The 24,308-nt window shown below is 46.5% G+C and overlaps 2 protein-coding genes across 2 annotated transcripts; both read right to left on the bottom strand.

The window, feature by feature from the left end:
* Window positions 1–216: 216 nt before the first annotated feature.
* On the bottom strand, window positions 217–1,266 carry LOC125643858 (olfactory receptor 52M1-like). Its single transcript, XM_048867122.2, has one exon. It carries the CDS (start codon window positions 1,213–1,215, stop codon window positions 217–219), a length of 999 nt encoding a protein of 332 aa, XP_048723079.2. The 5' UTR covers window positions 1,216–1,266.
* A 16,846-nt stretch (window positions 1,267–18,112) lies between these two features.
* On the bottom strand, window positions 18,113–19,060 carry LOC125641601 (olfactory receptor 52E4-like). The gene has a single exon (XM_048861844.2). The coding sequence runs from the start codon at window positions 19,058–19,060 to the stop codon at window positions 18,113–18,115; it is 948 nt and encodes a 315-aa protein (XP_048717801.2).
* Between the last annotated feature and the right edge of the window lie 5,248 nt (window positions 19,061–24,308).

Here is a 24,308-nt window from a genome sequence, read left to right as displayed (position 1 = left end):
TGGTTTAAAACAGACAAAAGGAGGTATTTGTTCACACATTGTACAGTCAACCTCTGGAACTCGTTATCACAGGATGTTGTTAAGGCCAAGACTATAACAGGGTTCAAAGAAGAGCTATTTAAATTCATTATAATTATGTAAATTATGTTCAGTAAGTGATTCAAAAAGAGGGCTTTGCACGGAGCTCGGTCTGAGAGCCAGAATTCACCTGCTCATTTAGGTCTCTATATGAGTAAAGAGCCGGAGCAGCCTGTCCCGGATCTGTTTGGTCCTCATACCATAGATGATGGGGTTTAGCATGGGGGGCACCAGGAGGTACACGCTGGCACTGAGAACATGGAAATGCAGGGCCACATTGTGGCCAAACCGGTGTGTGAGGATGGAGAAGAGAGCTGGGATGTAAAAGGTTAAGATGACACAGAGGTGGGAGCTGCAGGTCCCAAAAGTTTTGAGCTGGGCGTCCTTTGTGGGGAGGCCTAAGACAGCCCTGAGGATCTGAATATAGGACACGGTGATAAAAGCCACATCCAGACCAGTGATGAAGAATGCCAAAGAGAGGCCATAGTAATTACTGGCACTGATGTCAGTACAGGCCAACTTGACCACAGCTATGTGCTCGCAATAAGTGTGGGGAATGATGCTGGTTCTGTAATAGGGGCACCAACGCACCAGGAAGGGATTGGGCAGTACGAGTATGCTGCTGCGCAGGAGCACGGCAAAACCAATCTTGGCCACCACGGGGTTTGTCAGGATGGTGGAATGTCTCAGGGGATGGCAGATGGCCACGTAGCGATCAAAAGCCATGGCTGCCAAGATCCCAGATTCCACTGCTGAGAAGCAGTGAATGAAGTACATCTGGGTGAGGCAGGCACTGAAATCGATCTCCCTGGAATTGAACCAGAAGATGCTCAGCATTTTGGGCAGGATGGACGTGGACAGGGCCAGGTCAGTGACAGCCAGCATGCAGAGGAAATAGCACATGGGCCCATGGAGGATTGGCGTCATCTTCACGATGCACAGAATGGAAAAGTTTCCCAAGACAGCTATCACATACATGGAGCAGAAGGGGATGGAGATCCAGACATGGGCCACCTCCAGGCCAGGAATTCCCAGCAGGATGAAGGTGGAGGGGTTGGTGTAGTCAGTTGTGTTGGAATCTGACATGGAGTAGGGGAGAAGGTGTCCAACTCTGAGGTAGAACGGCGTCTCCTTCATGTACTATACATTCCCCTGACTTCCTGTATGTACCCTGGCTCTAGGGTGATGGTCACAGTACAAATGCCTGGATGGAGAGACAATGTGAATATGAGACTCTACATGCACTACTGGAGGCTGTTCTCATGGGAGAAGCAGATTGGTCGCTCTTCACACACTGAAAATGACATTTTGGTTATTCAGAGAAAATAATTATGAAAAAATGACCCTACTTATGCAAATTCCATATTTTATGGTGCTTCATGTGTCAGTAATTCTTACACATCATGGTGTGGGAAGTGATAATAGGCACCAGCAGGAAACACTGGGGTGGATATTCCTTATTCCTCATTTTTCCTTAATGCAATGAAGCCCAGGCTAGAGAGTCCATGCTGTCAGGAGTTCTCCAAGATATGTGCTGGGGGGAACAACCCAACTAGAGCACACCTCAGGGAAAAGACCTGGGCATGACTGATAGCAGCTCCATGGAAACACTTGCTCATTCACAGCAGTGGTGACAACAAAGACAATGTTTGGATGCCTGAGGAATGGGATGGAGAATAACCTGCTGTGGATATGAGCTCAGTTATGGTCACCGAGTCTCTATAAAGGATATAGTAGATAGAAAGGGGATTTCTAAGAAATTCTGTGAGAATGGGGGAGGCTGCCCTATGCATAAAGACTGAAAAGGCTGGGACTGTTTCATTTAGAGAAGAGATAAATAATGGGGCATATGATAGATGAGAGGAAAACAAACAATGGAACTGATGACATTCAAATGGGCAGACAGAGAACAGTTCCCAACCAATAATATCTAGAGAGAGAAAAACTGATGGGGAGGAAAATTTCAGACAGAAAAATGGGAATGACACTTGGGAGTACTTTAAGACGAGTATATTAAATAGCTAAAAAGCCACGATACCACAGTCATGGATATGGACAAATCCGGCTAAAAATCCGGTCCAGTGCCAAAGTGAAGGCAGCTATCGTGGGGTGGGGTGAAAGCAATATATAAAAATGGGGGAAAATCAGGACTATAGATGGCAAGAACTACAAATTGGAAGTTAAGAAAATTGATAAAGGACGTTAAAGACATCAGGGAAAAATCCATGCTTGGCAGGGCTAAGGATCACAAAAAGGAGGTTCTAAAGCATTTTAACAACAAAAGAAATCCTAGAAAAGTTTTAGGCAAGATTCTAGAGGGAAAAAGGAAACTTGTTAAAGTTGCAGAAAAGGTCGATGTATTTCATATATATTTTTATTCTGCATTTGGAAAGAAGCAGTATGAGGTACTCATATCACATGAGGTGATGAAACACTTTTCAGTCCATTAGCAATCCAGGAGGACATTTGTCATAAATATAAAGGGAAGGGTAAACCCCTTTAAAATCCCTCCTGGCCAGAGGAAAAATCCTCTCACCTGTAAAGGGTTAAGAAGCTAAAGGTAACCTCGCTGGCACCTGACCAAAATGACCAATGAGGAGACAAGATACTTTCAAAAGCTGGGAGGAGGGAGAGAAACAAAGGGTCTCTGTCTGTCTATATGCTGGTTTTGCCGGGGATAGACCAGAAATGGAGTCTTAGGACTTTTAGTAAGTAATCTAGCTAGGTATGTGTTAGATTATGATTTCTTTAAATGGCTGAGAAAAGAATTGTGCTGAATAGAATGACTATTTCTGTCTGTGTGTCTTTTTTGTAACTTAAGGTTTTGCCTAGAGGGATTCTCTATGTTTTGAATCTAATTACCCTGTAAGGTATCTACCATCCTGATTTTACAGAGGTGATTTCTTTACTTCTATTTACTTCTATTTCTATTAAAAGTCTTCTTGTTAGAAAACTGAATGCTTTTTCATTGTTCTCGGATCCAAGGGTTTGGGTCTGTGGTCACCTATGAAAATTGGTGAGGATTTTTACCAAACCTTTCCCAGGAAGTGGGGTGCAAGGGTTGGGAGGATTTTGGGTGGAAAGACATGTCCAAACTACGTTTCCCAGTAAACCCAGTTAGAGTTTGGTGGTGGCAGTGGATATTCCAAGGACAAAGGATAAAATTAATTTGTACCTTGGGGAAGTTTTAACCTAAGCTGGTGAAAGTAAGCTTAGGAGGTTTTATTGCAGGTCCCCACATCTGTACCCTAGAGTTCAGAGTGGGGGAGGAACCTTGAAAACATTAAAGAGCATCTACAGTAGAACTTTGTGGTCCAAACACCAGAGTTACGAACTGACCGATCAATCACACATCTCATTCGGAACCAGAAGTACACAATCAGGCAGCAGCTGAGCCTAAACAAACAAACAAAAAAGGTAAATACAGAACAGTACTGTGTTAAATGTTAACTATTAAAAAGATAAAGGGAAAGTTTAAAAAACTGAACTTTTATGAAACAATGGAAAAGCTGGTATGGGATTACTGCAAAAAAAGTCTAGGAATTTAATTAATGCTAATCAACAACATGGTTTATGGAGAAGTTGTCGTGTCATATAAACCTTTTTTCCTTCCTTTAATTAGAGTACACATTTGGTTGATCAAGGGAACCGGGCAGATTCAATAGACTTTGATTTCTCTGAAGCATTCAGTTAAGTAAGGGAAAACATTCAGATAAAAAATGAACACTCTACAGTTTCAGTAGAGCACACATTAAATGAAATATGGCTAAAAAAAATATGGCTACCTGGCAGATCTCAGAAAGCACTTGTCAAGCGGATGTTGTCAGCAAATGCGGCTGTTTCCAGTGGGGTTCTGCAGGGATCAGTTCTTGGCCCAATGTTATTCAATATTTTCACCAGTGAACTGGAAATAAATCACACGCATGGAACGCTCAGTTTGTTGAGCAGCAAGAGATGGTACCTGTGAATCCTGAGATGGAAGCGTCTTCCCTGGGAATGCTGCTCAGGTAGACATGCCCCACTCCTCTCTCACCCCAGCATCTGCAGCAACATCCCACGCTGAGAGCCAGCAGAGGTGTGTGCACTGTTTATAATAGAGCTCTGTGCAATTCCAGGGGGGTTCACTCAGCCTCTATGGAAGAAGCTGCATCTGAGAAAAAACAAGCTGGAGACAAGCCTGTCTGTGCTTCTGTGGTATTCATCCAGCTTTAGAAATAAACAGTAATTAAGGGACATTCCCAAAGGGAGATAAGAACTCTTGGGCTCTCCGCTGAGTCAGAGAGGAATTGGCTGCTCTGTGTATTTGTGTATATTTTTAAATTATGGTTTATTAGTTCTCCATAGGTTCTAAGGCCCTGTAAATGCCCAGGATGGCTGGGTAGATGGAAGACAGACAGATCTGGAGAAAGAAGACTTTGGGGAGATACAAACACTTTCTGCAAACACATCGGGCTGTCAGTAAGGAATCAGAGATCAGTAACTCTCATCATACTGTGCAGCAACTTTCATTGAACAATCTTCAAAACACCTAGCAAAGGAAAGTCACTATGAACATATCCCCATTATACAGAAAGGTAAACTGAGGTACGGAGTTATCTGACTTGGCCAAGGTCACATGGAGAATAACAGACAGAAACCAGGAGTCCTGACTTCCCTGATGTAACCACTATCTCTCAGTAACTGAGCTCATAATAAAAGGGAAATGGACTCACAGGGTCTCTTCATTGTCTGGGTGTGACGGACTTCCCAGGGATGCACCCTGGAACTGAAATACCACTGAGCTCTCTGGCATACCAATCCCAGTCCCCTCTCACACTGGGAGGCTGTGACAAGCTGCAAGGTTTTACACTGACACAGCCATACACAGACAGGGACATAGCCAGGTGCAGTTACATGAATGCTTTCACTACTCATTCATGAACCAACAACAGAGAGGCTCCAGATAGTTCCCCCCAGGTCCCCAGCCTCGGACCCCACAGCTGCACCATTTGGCCTGGTCAGGAGCCTGAGCACTGTAAGTTTATTACCCAGTCTGCCCCTCCCTCAGTTTGGAGAGGACAATGCACCAGCCCCTGTTCCTGAGAAGATTTCCCCATTTCATTTCAAAGAACATACTGTTTTAGGTAGAACAGATTTATTAAGTACAGGAAAATAGATTTTAAGTGATTGTAAGTAATAATTGTACAGATCAAAGTTGGTCACCTAAGAAATGATCTAAGTTCTATACACTGGACAGGATTTGAATCACGCAGTGTCTCACCATGATGGTACAAACAGTTCATCAGTCTTCCATATTGTTGTATCAACCAGGCAAGGTACTAATAAGCTTCAACAGAACTTTATTTTCAAAGTGGAAACCTCTTTACCAAGCTGCTGCTGCACCCTCTGTAGCTTTCTCCCAGCCTCTCAACTCGTCCCCCATCCTTCCTGTTTCCTGTCCTTTCAGACTCCCAACAGCCAGTGCTCCCGATTCTAATAATTATAAGCAACATCTAAACACCACATTTCGTCCTCCCTTAAGAAACCCTCCCAATTAAAATAAACATTATTGTTCTAACCACAGGAACAAATATGAAACAAGACACTATACTGTTGGCAGTTATTACACTGAAAACACTGTAGATACTACATATATAGTTCCTAGTCCAGACAGGTGGTCGTCTGGGTCTGACAGGCCGTCTCTCAAGCTCCGGTTCCAGTGCAATGTCTTGTTGTGTTCGTACTATGGCGAAGTCACCCAATGCAGACTGGGTGTCGGCATAATCTCCTCTTGGTGCATAGGCAGGTGGAAGATAAGAGGCATTCCATACCCGCCCATCAGAAAGTCGAAAGGTGTAAGGTCCCTTCTTCTCGACGATTTTAAGAGGAGCTGTGAATTTATGGTCCCCTTCGCATAAAATTCCAGGTTTTCGTATTCTAATGAAGGAACCACACTCAAACTTTGGTTCCTTAGCACCCCGCCGCTTGTCTGTGAAAGCCTTAGACTTTGCTTGTTTCTGTTCAACTGTTTTTCTCACATCATCCTCATTTGGGGCATCCGGTCTTGCCTTTAAAATCCAGCAATGTTCAGTTTAGTATTCATCTGTTTCTCATGAAGTAACTCTGTGGTTGATCTTTGCGTTGTGGCATGTCGTGTAGCCCGGTATGCTTGCAAGAAATCAGTAGTGAAGGGTATCCACAATGGCCCTTCCAGTTTATCCATTTGCAAACTCTCTTTCAACTATCTGTTAAACTGTTTGATTTCCCCATTGGCTTGAGGGTAATATAGGGATGAACTTCTTTGGAAAATGTCCCTCTGTGCTAGAAAAAATTCAAACTCCAGAGAAGTAAATTGACTACCATTATCTGAAACCAGTTCTTTGGTGTTACCTTCCCTGCTAAAAGCTGAAGAGAGGAACTTAATTACTGTAGCAGAAGAGATTTGCAATGGAAATGCTACCTCAGGCCATTTACTGAAATAGTCTATTAAAGTGATGGCATAACGGCAGTCAATTCGAGAGTATCAAAGGTTCCTACAATGTCAATTGCCACTTTTTCCCATGCAGATTCAGGAAGAGGAACAGGCTGTAATGGAGGGGTACATGTCACTGCTGTCTTATCATGCATTTGGCAAGTGACAGAGGATTTTATCAGTGCTTCAGTTAGAGAGTCCATCCCTGGCCACCAATACAGATCCCATAGTCATTGTTTGGTTCGGACAATTCCTTGATTAGTATCGTGTGCCATGTGTATGAGTTTTGACTAATTCTTCTGGCACAAGGAGCCGGTGTGCACCTCGTAGCACACAGCCATCAAACAAAGAAAGTTCATCCCGAACTCTAAAATAAGGCAGCAAAACTGGGTCAAGGTTTTTAGGGTGACTGGGCCATCTCTTTGTCAGAAATTCCCATAGTTTTTGTTGAATTGGACATGCTGAACAAGCAGCTTGAGATTGTTCTCTTGTAACTGCAGTGAGAGTGCTTGTAATAAGCGCAACCACAACATCCTCATCCTCCAGTGGACCATCTGGTGAAGTCAAAGGCAGGCGAAAAAGGCAATCAGCAACCACATTTTGGTTTCAAAGCTTATATTCCACTTCATAATTGTCATAAATATAAAGGGAAGGGTAACCACCTTTCTGTATACAGTGCTATAAAATCCCTCCTGGCCAGAGGCAAAATTCTTTCACCTCTAAAGGGTTAAGAAGTTAAGGTAACCTCGCTGGCACCTGACCCAAAATGACCAATGAGGGGACAAGATACTTTCAGATCTGGAGGGGGTGACAAAGGGTTTTGTCTGTCTGTGTGATACCTTTGCCGGGAACAGATCAGGAATGCAGCCTTCCAACTCCTGTTAAGTTAGTAAGTATTCTAGCTAGAAAATGTGTTAGATTTTCTTTTGTTTTTTTTGGCTTGTGTAAATTCGCTGTGCTGAATGGAATGTATATTTCTATTTTTGTGTCTTTTTGTAACTTAATGTTTTGCCCAGAGGGATTCTCTATGTTTTGAATCTGATTACCCTGTCAGGTATTTGCCATCCTGATTTTACAGAGGTGATTCTTTTACCTTTTCTTTAAATAAAATTCTTCTTTTAAAAACCTGATTGATTTTGTCATTGTTCTTAAGATCCAAGGGTTTGGGTCTGTGTTCACCTGTACCAATTGGCGAGGATTCTTATCAAGCCTTCCCCAGGAAAGGGGGTGTAGGGCTTGGGGGGATAGTTTGGGGAAAGACGTCTCCAAGTGGTCTCTTTCCCTGTTCTTTGTTTAAATCTCTTGGTGGTGGCAGCATACTGTTCAAGGAAAAGGCAAAGTTTATATCTTTGGGAAGTTTTTAACTTAAGCTGGTAGGAATAAGCTTTGGGGGTCTTTCATGCAGGTCCCCACATCTGTACCCTAGAGTTCAGAGTGGGGAAGGAACCTTGAAATAAGGGCAAGACAGTATAGCTCTGAGGTCCTAGTTTGGGGAGCTGGGGGAACTGGCTGGAGCCTCTCTATTGTGGTTCATGAGTGGGTAGTGAAAGCATTCATGTAACTGCAGCTGGGTGTGTCCCTCTGTAGCGATGTTGAAGACTCACCGGCATGGCGCCTCCTGCTGGTCATCTGAGAATTAGCTGTTCACCAGCCTTGGAGCTCCCTCTGCTGGCCGATGTCTCACTTGCTGCTGGCACCCATGTCCCTCCCGGACCCCAGTGCCCCTTTACCTTGGGGTGCTGCCCCCTGGCAGTGCCCCTTTAGCTCAGGGTTCTGCCCACTGCAGTAACCCACAGATCTGGGTCTCCCCTCCCAGGGGAACTCCCAACCCTCTGTCCCCACCTTTCCTCAGTGGCTACTGCCAGGCAGCACCTAGCCCTCACTCACTGGAGCAGACTGCAGTCTGCAATGGCCATTCACCACTGGCAAGGGTGGTTTCGACCAGCAGCCTCTGCCTCACCCCGGGCTGCACCTTTGCAACACCAGTACCTGTTCAAGGCCCTGCACAAGGCCTGCAGCCTGGGAAGTTGCCAGGCTGGAGCTCCCTAGCCTTTCCCCAGCCCTGCTCTGAGCCTGGTACCCTGGCAGCCAGGTCCTTCTCCCTCAAGAGCTAGAGAGAGATTGATTCAGCGCCTGGCTCCCAGCCCTTTTATTGGGCCAGCTCTGGCTTCATTGAGGTTTGGCCCCAGCTGTGGCTGCTTCCCCACTCAGTCCAGGCTTTTTGCTCCGGAGCGGGGTAACTGCCCCGCTACACTATGGCGGTGTACGTGCAAGACCTGGAGTGGACTGCAGCTTCTCACAGCATCACAGTGTGAGAGGGGGCTCATAGTGGTATGCCAGAGAGCTTCGTGGTACACCAATTCCAGGTTGCACCCTGCATAAGTCCATCATACTCACCCAGTGAACAGGCCCTACTAGATTTGCAGATGACACTAAACTGGGAGGAGAGGTAGACACGCTGGAGGGTAGGGATGGGATACAGAGGGACCTAGACAAATTAGAGGATTGGGCCAAAAGAAATCTGATGAGGTTCAATAAGAAATAGTGCAGAGTCCTGCACTTAAGATGGAAGAATCCCATACACCGCTACAGACTAGGGACCGAATGGCTAGGCAGCAGTTCTGCAGAAAAGGACCGAGGGCTTACAGTGGACAAGAAGCTGGATATGAGTCAACAGTGTGCCCTTGTTGCCAAAAAGGCCAATGGCATTTTGGCCTGTTTAAGTAGGGGCATTGCCAGCAGATAGAGGGACGTGGTCATTCCCCTCTACTGGACACTGGTGAGGCCTCATCTGGAGTACTGTGTCCAGTTTTGGGCTCCACACTACAAGAAGGATGTGGAAAAATTGGAAAGCATCCAGCGGAGGGCAACAAAAATGATTAGGGGACTGGAACACATAACTTAGAATCATAGAATCATAGAATATCAGGGTTGGAAGGGACCTCAGGAGATCATCTAGTCCAACCCCCTGCTCAAAGCAGGACCAATCCCCAATTAAATCATCCCAGCCAGGGCTTTGTCAAGCCTGACCTTAAAAACTTCTAAGGAAGGAGATTCTACCACCTCCCTAGGTAACGCATTCCAGTGTTTCACCACCCTCTTAGTGAAAAAGTTTTTCCTAATATCCAACCTAAACCTCCCCCACTGCAACTTGAGACCATTACTCCTTATCCTGTCCTCTTCTACCACTGAGAATAGTCTAGAACCATCCTCTCTGGAACCACCTCTCAGGTAGTTGAAAGCAGCTATCAAATCCCCCCTCATTCTTCTCTTCTGCAGACTAAACAATCCCAGTTCCCTCAGCCTCTCCTCATAAGTCATGTGTTCCAGACCCCTAATCATTTTTGTTGCCCTTCGCTGGACGCTCTCCAATTTATCCACATCCTTCTTGTAGTGTGGGGCCCAAAAGTGGACACAGTACTCCAGATGAGGCCTCACAAATGTCGAATAGAGGGGGATGATCATGTCCCTCGATCTGCTCGCTATGCCCCTACTTATACATCCCAAAATGCCATTGGCCTTCTTGGCAACAAGGGCACACTGCTGGCTCATATCCAGTTTCTCGTCCACTGTCACTCCTAGGTCCTTTTCCGCAGAACTGCTGCCTAGCCATTCGGTCCCTAGTCTGTAGCGGTGCATTGGGTTCTTCCATCCTAAGTGCAGGACCCTGCACTATTTCTTATTGAACCTCATCAGATTTCTTTTGGCCCAATCCTCTAATTTGTCTAGGTCCCTCTGTATCCTATTCCTGCCCTCCAGCGTATCTACCACTCCTCCCAGTTTAGTATCATCCGCAAATTTGCTGAGAGTGCAATCCACACCATCCTCCAGATCATTTATGAAGATATTGAACAAAACCGGCCCCAGGACCGACCCCTGGGGCACTCCACTTGACACCGGCTGCCGTCTAGACATGGAGCCATTGATCACTACCCGTTGAGCCCGACAATCTAGCCAACTTTCTACCCATCTTATAGTGCCTTCATCCAGCCCATACTTCTTTAACTTGCTGACAAGAATACTGTGGGAGACCGTGTCAAAAGCTTTGCTAAAGTCAAGAAACAATACATCCACTGCTTTCCCTTCATCCACAGAACCAGTAATCTCATCATAGAAGGTGATTAGATGAGTCAGGCATGACCTTCCCTTGGTGAATCCATGCTGACTCTTCCTGATCACTTTCCTCTCATGTAAGTGCTTCAGGATTGATTCTTTGAGGACCTGCTCCATGATTTTTCCAGGGACTGAGGTGAGGCTGACTGGCCTGCAGTTCCCAGGATCCTCCTTCTTCCCTTTTTTAAAGACTGGCACTACATTAGCCTTTTTCCAGTCATCTGGGACTTCCCCCGTTCGCCACGAGTTTTCAAAGATAATGGCCAACGGTTCTGTAATCACAGCCGCCAATTCCTTTAGCACTCTCAGATGCAACTGGCGTCCGGCCCCATGGACTTGTGCACGTCCAGCTTTTCTAAATAATCCCTAACCACCTCTTTCTCCACAGAGGGCTGGCCATCTATTCCCCATGTTGTGATGCCCAGCGCAGCAGTCTGGGAGCTGACCTTGTTCGTGAAGACCGAGGCAAAAAAAGCATTGAGTACATTAGCTTTTTCCACATCCTCTGTCACTAGGTTGCCTCCCTCATTCAGTAAGGGGCCCACACTTTCCTTGACTTTCTTCTTGTTGCCAACATACCTGAAGAAACCCTTCTTCTTACTCTTAACATCTCTCGCTAGCTGGAACTCCAGGTGTGATTTAGCCTTCCTGATTTCACTCCTACTTGCCCAAGCAATATTTTTATACTCATCCCTGGTCATTTGTCCAATCTTCCCCTTCTTGTAAGCCTCTTTTTTGTGTTTAAGATCAGCAAGGATTTCACTGTTAAGCCAAGGAAATGTTTCTGGAACGCACAGTGACTGTTTGGGGTCAGGGAGAGAGTTTGTGTCTCCCTGGGAAAGTACTCCCTGGAACAGTAAAGACCGGGAGTCCTTGTTCTAGTGGGTTTCATCCCATCTCTCTCTCTCTTTCTCCTGGTTCACTTATGTCCAACTCTCTCTTTCAATTTCTAACTCATCTCCACACAGATGTGCCTCCCTCTCTCTGTCACGTCTAAGTCCCTGGCCATTACCAAATAGAAGCCAGCAGCTGTGGCAGCCTAAAGTCTAGCCTATTTGCTTGCCTGTATATCTTTTCTTATAAGTTTCTTATTTTCTTATGGGCTTAATCATTTGCTTTCTTAATAATTTTACAGATTTAGATGAGAGTAGATGTCACCTGTACACAAGGGACCTGCAGACCACATCTTGTATGTTGAGCTGAAGCAGTGAGCATGTATGAAAAGATGTGGAGAAAAGTGCAGCCAGAACCTCCTGTGGAAGTTGTGGAGGAGTTGGAATGGAGCTGTGTTTTGGGCCAAGGTGTTCGAAGCACCGCAGGTCGGCAGCGATACTTTTGAGAAAATGAGACCTACACGCAGCTAAGCAGCGAGTTATTGGCTTTATTGAAGGCTAGTGACACATTTGCAGTGAGGACTTGAAGCCTTGCTCTTACAGAGGCGGAGAACCCAGCAAACCGGAGCTTTGCCTGGGACAGAGTCCGACGAAGGAGCAACTAGCGAGCCATACTAAGCAGTACATAGAAACAGCTTATGAATATATAATTAGGTATTTTTTTAAGGGTGCTTTTTGCTACCTGACAACGGGCCATGCAAGGCAGACAAAAGTGGCCTAAAACCGGTTAAAGTTGTTTTTTTATGTTTTATAGTAACCGGGCGGCCTTGAGAAAGTGGAAGATCCCTTGCTAGGCTGTAACAAAGGTTTTCACAGTTTTTTACGCTTTTTTTTTTCTTTTTTGAGTGATGTTAGGGACCAGACGGAAGCATAGTGGGTGGAGCGCGCACAGCATTGGGACATGAAGCCGCGGCCACAAAGGCAGCAAAAATACAAGCTAATAAGGCAAATGAGGCCTATAAGGAGGCCCTGGATTAGATGTGCTCCCACCCCTGTAAGGTGGAAAGCCAGGACCAAAGCCAGGCATCCCCTTGCTGCTGGTGGATGCCCTTTGCTAACTTCCGGAAGCGCAATAAGTTGGCCTCAACGGAAAGCCTTTCATTGGTTACATTAAAACAGCACGTGCTAGCAAAGTTATGGCACGGGTGGCCGTGGCACAGGAGTAAATAATCCACAGCCAGCCTGTTTTGTAGCATTCCCTGGCCTACCTCGCCCAACTCATGTGAGAGGAGTGCGAGGATTGTAGAGGTCAGGTTGATGGCTTTTGCCAGGGTACAGGCAAGGTGCTTTACCGCATGATAATTGTGCACCATTAGCCCAGCAATACTAATTAAGGAAGAGGCCAGGGCTGCTGCTTTGGCCTTGGAGAATAGGGTTACATCCGATTTACAGGTGGAATTAAGGGGGATGGCATTCCTCCTGTGGCGGGCAGGCACCTGTGGGGGATACGGAAAAATAAGGGGGGCCATCCGACCAAGAGTGCAGGGGCCCCAAGAACTATTGGCCAGGATGTAGGAATAAGCATGCCTGCCACAGGAAAGAAATCACCCAGCAGGCAATTTTATATGCCCATATGCAAAGGAGATTTTTATACTTTTATTATATATAAGCTTTTTATTGGTGAACTTTGCTTTAACATGAGAAGCATTTACAAATTACATACAAGAAGGAACAAGCGTTACACTGGCAAGCTAAAAGGAATACAGAGAGGCGTCCAGTTTATATTGGGCTGGCCCCAATGCATACAAGTTTGTATACATAAAAGTTTTATTAATTATTTTTAGTAGGGAATAGTGCTGGACCAGGGTCGGTGCTGCACAGACGCCGATGAAACAGGTTTTCATTACCGCACTTATAGTGAACAATGCGGTAGGCTAAAGGATGTCGCATTTAGAGCACTGCGAGCCAGCCCCAGCCAGGTGTTATGGGTGAGGAGATGGCTGCAGCAGTGCTTATAAGGAGCGTCGCGACAAGCGGGAAAGTGAGACCATGCGGGGATAGTGGGGTTTTTTGGGGAGTACGTATGCCCATTTTTTTTTTAGTGGTGAGGACTACAGCGGCTTGTGGTTCTTGTTGCTGTAATGTTTAACACACGTTAGCCAGTATGTGCTACTTAGTCTTGCTCGGGGTGCTGGTTTCCGGACTGGGAATGTTTAAATGCAAAGATATCGTACTGGGTATTTACCGAGTGGCCTTGCAGGACGTCAATGCCTAGTATATACTTTTTGACTGCGGCTGTCAAGAGCGTGGCCCGAAATGGGGGTGCCTTTTCCAGGGTGAGGGTGACAGTGACTTTATATGCTGGAGTTTTTGCTCCTTTGAGGCTTTTTACCACAGCAGCTTGGCCCTGGGCCTGCGCGGAGTGTAAAATGGTAACTTTGGCACCCGTTTCTATTAAAGCTAGAAGATGTTGGACGCCTTCCTTTGGCTAGCGGATCGCTAGGGGTACATAGGGGCGTTGGTCCCCCGCTTCCCTACCGAGTGTGGCCGCCACAACACATGGGGCAGAGGACCCGCCACGCCCTCAGTAGGGGCTTGGCAGTTTTTACTTGGTGGGAGGGGCAGAGGGGTCCGCCGGCTTGGTTTGCTTTATTTATGTATTTATTATTTTGGTGCTTTGTTTTGTAGGGGACAACTGCAGCCAGCGCTTGTATAGGTTCGCTGTTGGCTTTTTATTAATGTTTTTGCGAGACACACTAGCCTTCAAAAGATCTAGCCACGAAGTCTTCTGGGGCACTCGTAATTCCCCCTTCTCCTGCCCCCCGCCGTGCTGCCCCTTTGCAGTCCATATGGCTCATGGCCTAGCACTTGCCAGGGCTGCCTTCAATTGCATAAGGGTGGCTGCCAAATCTCCCACTCACCCGTTCTCTGCCATGACAACTGCTAGGCAGCAAGGTTTTAACTCATTGGGAGCCAGGCGTAAAACAGTGGCCTTGATTGATTTTGTTACTGGTATGTTGTTTGGCCCTGCCTCTCCGCCCATGGCGACAGCCCAGGCCATCCCCAGCTGGCGGAGGACTTGCACTCCCTCCGGAACTGTCTTCCAGGGGTGCACCTGTGCTTCCAATTCCCCCACCGAGGAGTAGGCCGCCTCTACTTGTTAAGGAAAAGTTAGCATATGTGCATATGTGACTTCATTTTGGTTTGAGGCCCACCATTGTCTAAAAGCAAACACATCATGCACCAGGAGGAGTGTTCCTTAGATACTGCATTCCTGTGAACCCCGCCCCTCCTTGTTTCCAGACTGTCTTGACTCCCGGTTTCTGTTCTTTGTCTGTTCCTAACTCCCTGCCTCCTGGCCTTGATGCGAGCCTCCCATCCTCATAAGAAAGGTTACTGGTGTATTGCTTTAGGACCATGTTGTCTAGTTGAAGTAATGGTTTTGCACGGGGGATGCACTTAGCAGAGTTAGGTGGTAGATAAGGGAAGGGTTTGTCTATTGGCTAAGCTTTCCGATGCATGAGGGCAACATGCTTTCTTAAAAGGTATATAATCTCTGTATAACCTGCATTCAGTCGGGGTCCCCTCCAGATTAGCAGGGGGGCACCACGCTCGAGCGTAATAAACTTAGTATCTTTGGGAACTCTGCAGTTGTGGACTTCGCTCGTGTGCCTCAGCCTAGACTCGAACTGCGCATGACCTATCAGGTATAATTTGCAGCATTTCCTGTGCGTGACCTATCAGGTATAATTCACAGCAGTTTGTGTGTGTGACCTGTGAGGTATAACTCATAACATAGTGCAGCCGCCAACCAGTGGTACAAAGAGGGGCTGTCAATGGGCTGCCTCTTGTCCTGCGGCTGCGTCGGGTTCGCCAATTGTGCACGTACCTGAGAGTCTTGAGAGAGAACTCCCAATTGCTGAAATTCGTAAGGGAGCAGCAGAACCGTGTTGCCTGCATTGTCCCAGACCTGCACGAGCCACTGCATGATGCCCTCCCCGGGCTCCTGTCGGAATGTCTTCACAGTTTCCTGCAACTCACTCGTTTTAAATGTATGTATGAGCTGTGGCTGCAGGGCACCTCCCTGCACCCGTAGCTCCCTTACCAGCCACACCAGAGCCACCACGGGGGATTCTTCCTCCGAGGACAAGGAGTCCCAAATGTTCCCATCCTAAGTCTCGGAATCCCAAGAGGGGAAAGCGGTCACCGCACGTACCTGGGCAGTGGTCACTGGTCGCCGCCCGCGCTTAAGGTGCTGCTTATTCGCCAACCGAGCAACCAACACTTCACACCATCGCTTTAGCTCCTGGGCACGCTCCACCTGGGAGGTCACTACTTCTTGGGCAACGGCGCAGGCATGGCACATTTACAATGGGACTTTAAGCATTGCTCTTACGGAGGCGGAGAACCCAGCACAGGAGGTTTGCCTGGGATGGAGTCCGACAAAGGGGCAACTAGCTAGGCATAATAAGCAGTACACAGAAACAGCTTATGAATATATAATTAGGTACTTTTTAAGGGGTTTTTTTGCAACCTGGCAACGGGCCATGCAAGGCAGACAAAATCAGCCTAAAAGCAGTTAAAGTTGGTTTTCCATGTTTTACAGTAACCGGGCGGCCTCGAGAAAGTGGTGGTTCCCTAGCTAGGCTGTAACAAAGTCTTCCACAGTCCCCTACAGGCTGCAACCTTGCGCATTCTACAGAGGCGTGTGCCAGGGTCTACCTCATGCCACAAAATGGCAGGCATCTGTAATGAGGCTGAACTGTGTCATGTACATGCCTGTGATCATGGCTCCATGAAGGAGCCACCAACCGATATCCTTGGTTGGCCATGGGACCAGGGTGGCATACTGTCTGGTCCACCAGGGTTCCTCACCCTCCAAAGGTGGTACTAGGTCCCACCTCTTGGTATTAGGGCATCTGAGAAAGTAAAGCATGTGGAGCATGAGAATGTGAACTTGTTCCCTCAGTTGAATTTAGAAATGAACTGGCTGCAGAGTTTGCAGCTGGCTTAGGTTATGAAAGGGAGGGGGCCAGGGTGACTTATGAGACAGGAGCCCAATCAAGAATTCCCGAGGTCCTGGGGTGAGAGGTCAAGGGGGAGCACCCTCTTATAGGACCCGCTCAAGGAAAAGCTGGGCAGTAGGCAATAAGGTGGCCCCCACCTCTTGGAGTATGCGTAGTGGGATCTGAAGGCTGAAGAGCCCCAGGTGAGCTCCGAGATGAAAGAGGCCATCATGGCCACTGAGTGGTGGGCCGAGACCAGGGCCGGTTGAATGCTGGAGGAGTGGGCCTGGGCAAGGTGGAAACAAAATACATACATGCAGTCCAACCAGGTGTGGCAAAACTTATCAACCTCCACCTGGACAAAGGTAAAGGTGGAATTGTCATCCGGGTGTTGGTCATGCCAGACATCCACCAGGGAGTGATTATTGACAATCTCTCTGAGGATGCCTGCAGAGGCCTGGCTGCTCTCGATGCCTGAGTGACTCTGGTCCTTAAAGATGGTGTTAAAATCCCCACCCAGGCCCAGGCACTCTTGAGGATCCAAGGTGTCGAGGAAGGCAAACACCTGTTGATAGAAACACACCCACTCTGAGCCTGCATCCAGGGGGTAGACATTGAACAGATTCAACGTCAGCCCCTCCACACAGGCCTGGAGGTGAAGCAGGCGACCAGGGATGACCTCAGCAACTCCCAGCATCTCAGGGTGAAGGTCAGGGGAGAACAAGCTCAGCCACATGAGCTCTGAGGGGTCACATAGGGATTCCCATGTTCTGTTCATTCCCTGTGAAGCACCTGGCACTGGGCACTGTCGGAAGACAGGCTACTGGGCTACATGGACCATTGGTCTTACCCAGTATGGCCATTCTGGTCTTCTCATTTAGACCCCAGATGTATCTGCCTCCTGCTGTGACACACTATGCCCCATTCCCCTTCCAGAGCTGAGATAGATCCCAGGAGTCCTGACGAGGTCTCTCTCTCCACAGAAAAAAAGGAGGACTTGTTGAACCTTAGAGACTAACACTTTCATTTGAGCATAAGCTCTTGTGAGCTACAGCTCACTTCATCCGATGCATGAAAGCTTATGCTCAAATAAATGTGTTAGTCTCTGAGGTGCCACAAGTCCTCCTGTTCTTCTTGTGAATACAGACTAACAAGGCTGCTACTCTGAAACCTCTCTCCACAGAGTTAGTAACAAATTTAGAATAAACATTATCATTTTAACACTAACCACTGTCCCTTAATTATCTTGCCATAAGATGTGAGAACATATTGCTTTTAGAGATGAGTGGGTCACAGCTGACAAGGGGAAGGGAAGACAGGAGCAAGTGACGGGCAGGGCATTTGGGAGAAAGACACACAGCGGTGTCAAGGCTTGACAGAAGAGTTGGGGCAAGATTATAATTTCAGAAATCCAGCTACCGGCAGTAAGAAAGATGGCAACCCAGTGAAGTGTACATAGACTGACTCCCCCGTTAATCACATTGAGAGAGAACAGTAAGGACAGGAAAGGGTTTAATGTCTCTCTGTCTGTCCAGTAAGTGATTCAGGGAAGGGGCCCAGGTCCATACACCATGCACCAGCCAGCTCTTCACAGAGCTCAATCTGAGAGCCAGAGCACAAGGAGAAAACATTTAGGTCTCTTTATGAGTAAAGAGCTGGAGCAGCCTGCCCCGGATCTCTTTGGTCCTCACCCCGTAAATCATGGGGTGTAGCACAGGGGGCACCACCTGGTACACACTGGTAATGAGAACGCGTAAATACAGTGGCACATTGTGGCCAAACCGATGCGAAAGAGAGAAGAAGAAAATTGGGATGTACAAAGCAAATATGGCACAAAGATGAGAGATGCAGGTCCCAAAAGTTTTGAGCCGGGCATCCTTTGTTGGAAGGAGGAAGATGGCGCGGAGGATCTGAGTATAGGACACAGCGATAAAAAACACATCCATTCCATTCACAGAGAAAAGATCAAACAGGCCGTAGTAACTACTGATGCGGATGTCAGCGCAGGCCAGCTTCACCACAGCTATGTGCCCACAATACGAGTGGGGGATGATGTTGGTTCTGCAATATGGCCACCGCCTTGCCAGGAACGGATAGGGTAATGCGATTATTCCACTGCGCAGCACCACGGCAAGGCCGATCTTGGCCACCAGGGGGCGTGTCAGGATGGTGGAATGTCTCAGGGGATGGCAGATGGCCACGTAGCGATCCAGAGCCATGGCCACGAGGATCCCAGACTCCATCCCTGAGAAGGAGTGATCGAAGTACATCTGGGTGAGACAGGCACTGAAACTGATCTCCCTGGAATTGAACCAGAAGATGCTCAGCATTTTGGGCAGGGTGGACGTGGACATGACCAGGTCGGTGACGGCCAGCATGCAGAGGAAATAGAACATGGGCCCATGCAGGCTTGGCTCCCTCTTCACGATGAACAGGATGGTGAAGTTCCCCAAGATGGCTGTGGTGTACATAGCAGAGAAGGGGATGGAGATCCAGACATGGGCTGCCTCCAGGCCAGGAATGCCCAGCAGGATGAAGGTGGAGGGGTTGGTGAAGTCGGTTGTGTTGAATTCTGACATGGAGCAGGGGAGAAGGTGTCCAGCTCTGAGACATAAGGCTGTCTCTTGCATGCACTGTATGTTCCTCTCACTTTCTGTGTGTTCCCAGGGTCTCGGGTGATGGTCACAGCAGAAATGCCTGAATGGAGATACAACGTTAATACGAGACACCGCATGTACTAGTGGAGTCTGTTCTCATGGAGAAGCAGATTAATCTCTCTGAACGCACTGAAAAATTATATTTAATTACTCAGAGAAATAACTATGAACAATGATCCTACTAAATCCAATTCTATATTTTGTGGTGTTCCCTGTGTTAATAATTCCTACACTTTGTGGTGGGGAATCTTAAGAGACACAAGCAGGAAACACAAGTCTGGATACTGTTTATCCGTCATTGTTCCTCAATGCAATGAGAGCCAGGATAGGGAGTCCATACTGAAGGGAGTTCCCCATTCATCCAGTTGCTCAAAATCTGAGAGTGAAAAAAAACAAACTTTTCCCGAGACAAAGTTTGGGAGAAATAACCCAACGACAGCATACCTCAGGGAAAAGACCTGGGTGCCATAGGCAGCAGCTCGAAGAGAAACACCTGCTCATTTGCACTAGTGGACAAAATAAAAGCAATGCTGAGATCCCTAAGATATGGAATGGAGAATAACGTGTTTGGGATGTGTGCTCAGTTTGGATCACCCAGGCTCTATTAAGGATATATGAATATATAAAAGGGATTGCTAAGACAAGCTTTGAGAATAGGGGAGGTTGCCATATGGAAAGAGACAGAAAAGTCTGGGACTCTTTACTTGACAGAAGAGACAAAAAAGAGAGCATACGATATAGCAGAGGAAAATTAAAAAAATGAATTTGATTTACATTCAAACGCACAGTTCCCAACCAGTTCCCAACTATAGACACTTAGTGCTCCAAGAGGACTAATTCCCAAAAACTGAGGCAAAATGTCAGCAGAACTGATTGGGAGGAAAAATGTAGACACAAAAATATGAATGAAAATTGGTGATTCTTTGAGAACAGCTTATTCGATAGTGGAAAATTCATGATTCCACAGTCAACAAAGTGAACAACTCTGGGTAAAAACCCAGTTCAATGGTAAAGTGAAGGCAGCCATTGGGGGGAGGGGAAGTAATATGTACCAAAGAGAAAAAGGTTAAATAAATGGCCAAGAATAGAAATGGTAAGTTATGGAAATTGATAAGGGACATTAAAACAGCAGGAAAAGTCCATGTTTGGCAGGGCTATGGATCATAAAAAGGAGGATATTAAGTATATTAACAACAAGGGTAGTCCTAGAAAAGTTTTAGGTCAATTCCTGTGTTAAATGTAAAGTATTAAAAAATAAAGGGAAAGGTTTATTTATAAAAGAACTGAAAAGGTGAAGAAACAATGGAAAAGCTGGTATAGTATTAGTTAAAAAAAGTCGTGAAATGTAAGTAATAGCAGTCTCCAAAAAGGTTTATGCAAATCAGATCTTGGCAAATAAACCTGATTTCATATTTTTTTGAAACTACACACTGATTGATCAAGGGTACGCATTTGGTGGATCACGGGAACAACGCAGATCATCCAGTCATAGAATCACAGAATCTCAGGGTTGGAAGGGGCCTCAGGAGGTCATCTAGTCCAAACCACTGCTCAAAGCATGACCAATCCCCAACTAAATCATCCCAGGCAGGGCTTTGTCAAGCCTGACCTTGAAATCCTCTAAGGAAGGAGATTCCAGCACCTCCCTAGGTAAAGCATTCCTGTGCTACACCATCCGCCCAGTGCAAAAGTTTTTCGTAACATCCAATCTAAACCTCCCGCACTACAACTTGAGACAATTACTCCTCGTTCTGTCATCTGCTACCACTGAGAACAGTCTAGAGCCATCCTCTTTGGAACCCTCTTTCAGATAGTTGAAAGCAGCTATCAAATCCCCCCTCATTCTTCTCTTCCGCAGACTAAACAATCCCAGTTCCCTCAGCCTCTCCTCATAAATTGTGTGTTCCATTTTTGTTGCCCTTGGCTGGACATTTTCCAATTTATCCACATCCTTCTTCTAGTGTGTGGCCCAAAACTGGTCACAATACTCCAGATGAGGCCTCACCAATGTTGAATAAAGGGGAACAATCACGTCCCTCAATCTGCTGGCAATGCCCCTAATTATACAGCCCAAAATCCCATTGGCCTTCTTAGCAACAAGGGCACACTGTTGACTCATATCCAGCTTCTCGTCCACTGTAACCCCTAGGACCTTTTCTGCAGAACTGCTCCCGAGCCATTCGGTCCCCAGCCTGTAGCGGTGCATGGGATTCTTCCATCCTAAGTGCAGGACTCTACACTTGTCCTTGTTGAATCTCATCAGATTTCTTTTGGCCTAATCCTCTAATTTGTCTAGGTCCCTCTGTATCCTATCCCTACCCTCCAGTGAATCTACCTCTCCTCTCAGTTTAGTGTCATCTGCAAACTTGCTGAGGGCACAATTCACACCATCCTCCAGATCATTAATGAAGACGTTGTACAAAACCAGGCCCAGGACCAACCCTTGGGCCACTCCACTTGATAACAGCTGCCAACTAGACATGGAACCAATGATCACTACCCGTTAAGCCCGACAATCTAGCCAACTTTCTATCCACCTTATAGTCCATTCATCCAGGCCATACTGCTTTCCCTTGCTGGCAAGAATACTGTGGGAGACCGTGTCAAAAATTTTGCTAAAGTCAAGGAATAGCACATCCACTGCTTTCCTCTCATCCACACAGCCAGTTATCTCATCATAGCAGACAATTAGATTAGTCAGGCATGACTTGCCCTTCGTGAATCCATGCTGACTGATCCTGATCACTTTCCTCTCCTCTAAGTGCTTCAGAATTGATTCCTTGAGGATCTGCTCCATGATTTTTCCAGGGACTGAGGTGAGGCTGACTGGCCTGTAGTTCCCAGTATCCTCCTTCTTCCCTTTTTTTTAAAGATGGGCACTACATTAGCCTTTTTCCAGTCATCTGGGACTTCCCCTGATCGCCATGAGTTTTCAAAGATAATGGCCAATGGCTCTGAATCACATCCTCCAACTCCTTTAGAACTCTCGTATGCAGCACATCTGGCCCCATGGACTTGTGCTCGTCTAGCTTTTCTAAGTAGTCCCGAACCATTTCTTTCTCCACAGAGGGCTGGTCCCTTCCTCACCATGCTATGCTGCCCAGTGCAGCGGTCTGGGTGCTGACCTTGTTCGTGAAGACAGAGGCAAAAAAAGCATTGAGTACATTACCTTTTTCCACATCCTCTGTCACTAGGTTGCCTCCCTCATTCAGTAAGGGGCCCACACTTTCCTTGACTTTTTTCTTGTTGCTAACATACCTGAAGAAACCCTTCTTGTTCCTCTTGTGAATTGGCCTTCCTCATTTCACTCCTCCATATCCGAGCAATATTTGTATACTCTTCCTTGGTCATTTGTCCAAGCTTCCACTTCTTGTAAGCTGCTTTCATGTGTTTGAGATCAGCAAGGATTTCACTGTTAAGCCAAGCTGGTCTCCTGTCTTATTTACTATTCTTTTTACACACTGGGATGTTTTGTCCCTGTAACCTCAATAAGGATTCTTTAAAATACAGACAACTCCCATTGGCTCCTTTCCCCCTCAAGATAATCTCCCAGGGGATCCTGCCCATCAGTTCCCTGAGGGAGTCAAAGTCTGCTTTTTTGAAGTCCAGGCTCCGTATTCTGCTGCCACTCACCTTGATTTCTCAGAGGAATTTGATTTAGAAGGGAAAAATTTTGAGTTAAAAAATTAACACTTTACAGTATCAGGAGAGAACATGCAACACGGACTGAAAACTGGTAACTCATGGATCTCAGGTAGCTGTTGTCAATAGGCCTTCATCAGTATATGGGGCTCTTTGTAATGGGGTTCTGAAGGGATCAGTTGTAGGGCCGAGGTTATTCAATATTTTCATTAATGATCTGCAGGATGGTGTGGATTGCAACCTCAGCAAATTTGCAGATGACACTTGTCAAGGTTCCTTCCCCACTCTGAACTCTAGGGTACAGATGTGGAGACCTGCATGAAAACCTCCTAAGCTTACTTTTACCAGCTGAGGTTAAAACTTCCCCAAGGTACAAACTATTTTACCTTTTGCCCTTGGACTTTCGCTGCCACCACCAAACGTCTCACCGATATTATTATTAGGAAAGAGTCCATTTGGAAACGTCTTTCCCCCCAAAATCCTCCCAAGTGTTACATCCCCCTTACCTGGTGAAGGTTTGAAAAAAATCTTCACCAATTTCCATAGGTGAGCACAGACCCAAACCCTTGGACCTTAAAAACAATGAAAAAGCAATCAGGTTCTTAAAAGAAGAATTTTAATTAAAGAAAAGGTAAAAAGAATCACCCCTGTAAAATCAGGATGATAAATATCTTACAGGGTAATTAGATTCAAAACATAGAGAATCCCACCAGGCCAAACCTTAAGTTTCAAAAAGACACAAAAACAGGAATATCCATTCCATTCAGCACAGCTGATTTTTCTCAGCCATTTAAAGAAATCAGAATCTAGGACACATCTAGCTAGATTACTTACTAAGTTCTAAGACTCCATTCCTGTTCTGTCCCTGGCAAAAGCATCACACATACAGAGAGAGAGAGCTTTGTTTCTCCCTCCCCACAGCTTTTGAAAGTCTCTTGTCTCCTTATTGTTCATTTTGGTCAGGTGCCAGTGAGGTTACCCTCGCTTCTTCACCCTTTACAGGTGAAAGGGATTTTTCCTCTGGCCAGGAGGGATTTGAAAGGTATTTACCCTTCCCTTTATATTTATGACAACACTAAATTGGGAGGAGAGGTAAATATGCTGGAGGGTAGGGATAGGATACAGAGGGACCTAGACTAATTAGAGGATTGGGCCAAAAGTAATCTGATGAGGTTCAGCAAGGACAAGTGCAGAGTCCCGCACTTAGGATGGAAGAATCCCATGCACCGCTACAGACTAGGGACAGAATGGCTCGGCAGCAGTTCTACAGAAAAGGACCTAGGGCTTACAGTGGCCGAGAAGCTGGATATGAGTCAACAGTGTGCCCTTGTTCCCAAGAAGGCTAACGGCATTTTGGGCTGTATAAGTAGGGGCATTGCCAACAGATCGAGGGACGTGATCGTTCCCCTCTATTTGACGTTGGTGAGGCCTCATCTGGAGTACTGTGTCCAGTTTGGGCTCCACACTACAAGAAGGATGTAAAATATTAGAAAGAGTCCTGAGGAGGGCAACAAAAATGATTAGGGGA

The sequence above is a fragment of the Caretta caretta genome, chromosome 1 (genome assembly GCF_965140235.1).
Source record: "Caretta caretta isolate rCarCar2 chromosome 1, rCarCar1.hap1, whole genome shotgun sequence".
In the NCBI taxonomy this organism is placed as follows: domain Eukaryota; kingdom Metazoa; phylum Chordata; order Testudines; family Cheloniidae; genus Caretta; species Caretta caretta.
This window is presented reverse-complemented; position numbering and strand designations above follow the sequence as displayed.

Bases quoted from the DNA above. Each gene is read 5' to 3' on its own strand.
- LOC125643858 (XM_048867122.2), bottom strand. From the start codon at position 1,215: ATGAAGGAGACGCCGTTCTACCTCAGAGTTGGACACCTTCTCCCCTAC.
- LOC125641601 (XM_048861844.2), bottom strand. From the start codon at position 19,060: ATGTCAGAATTCAACACAACCGACTTCACCAACCCCTCCACCTTCATC.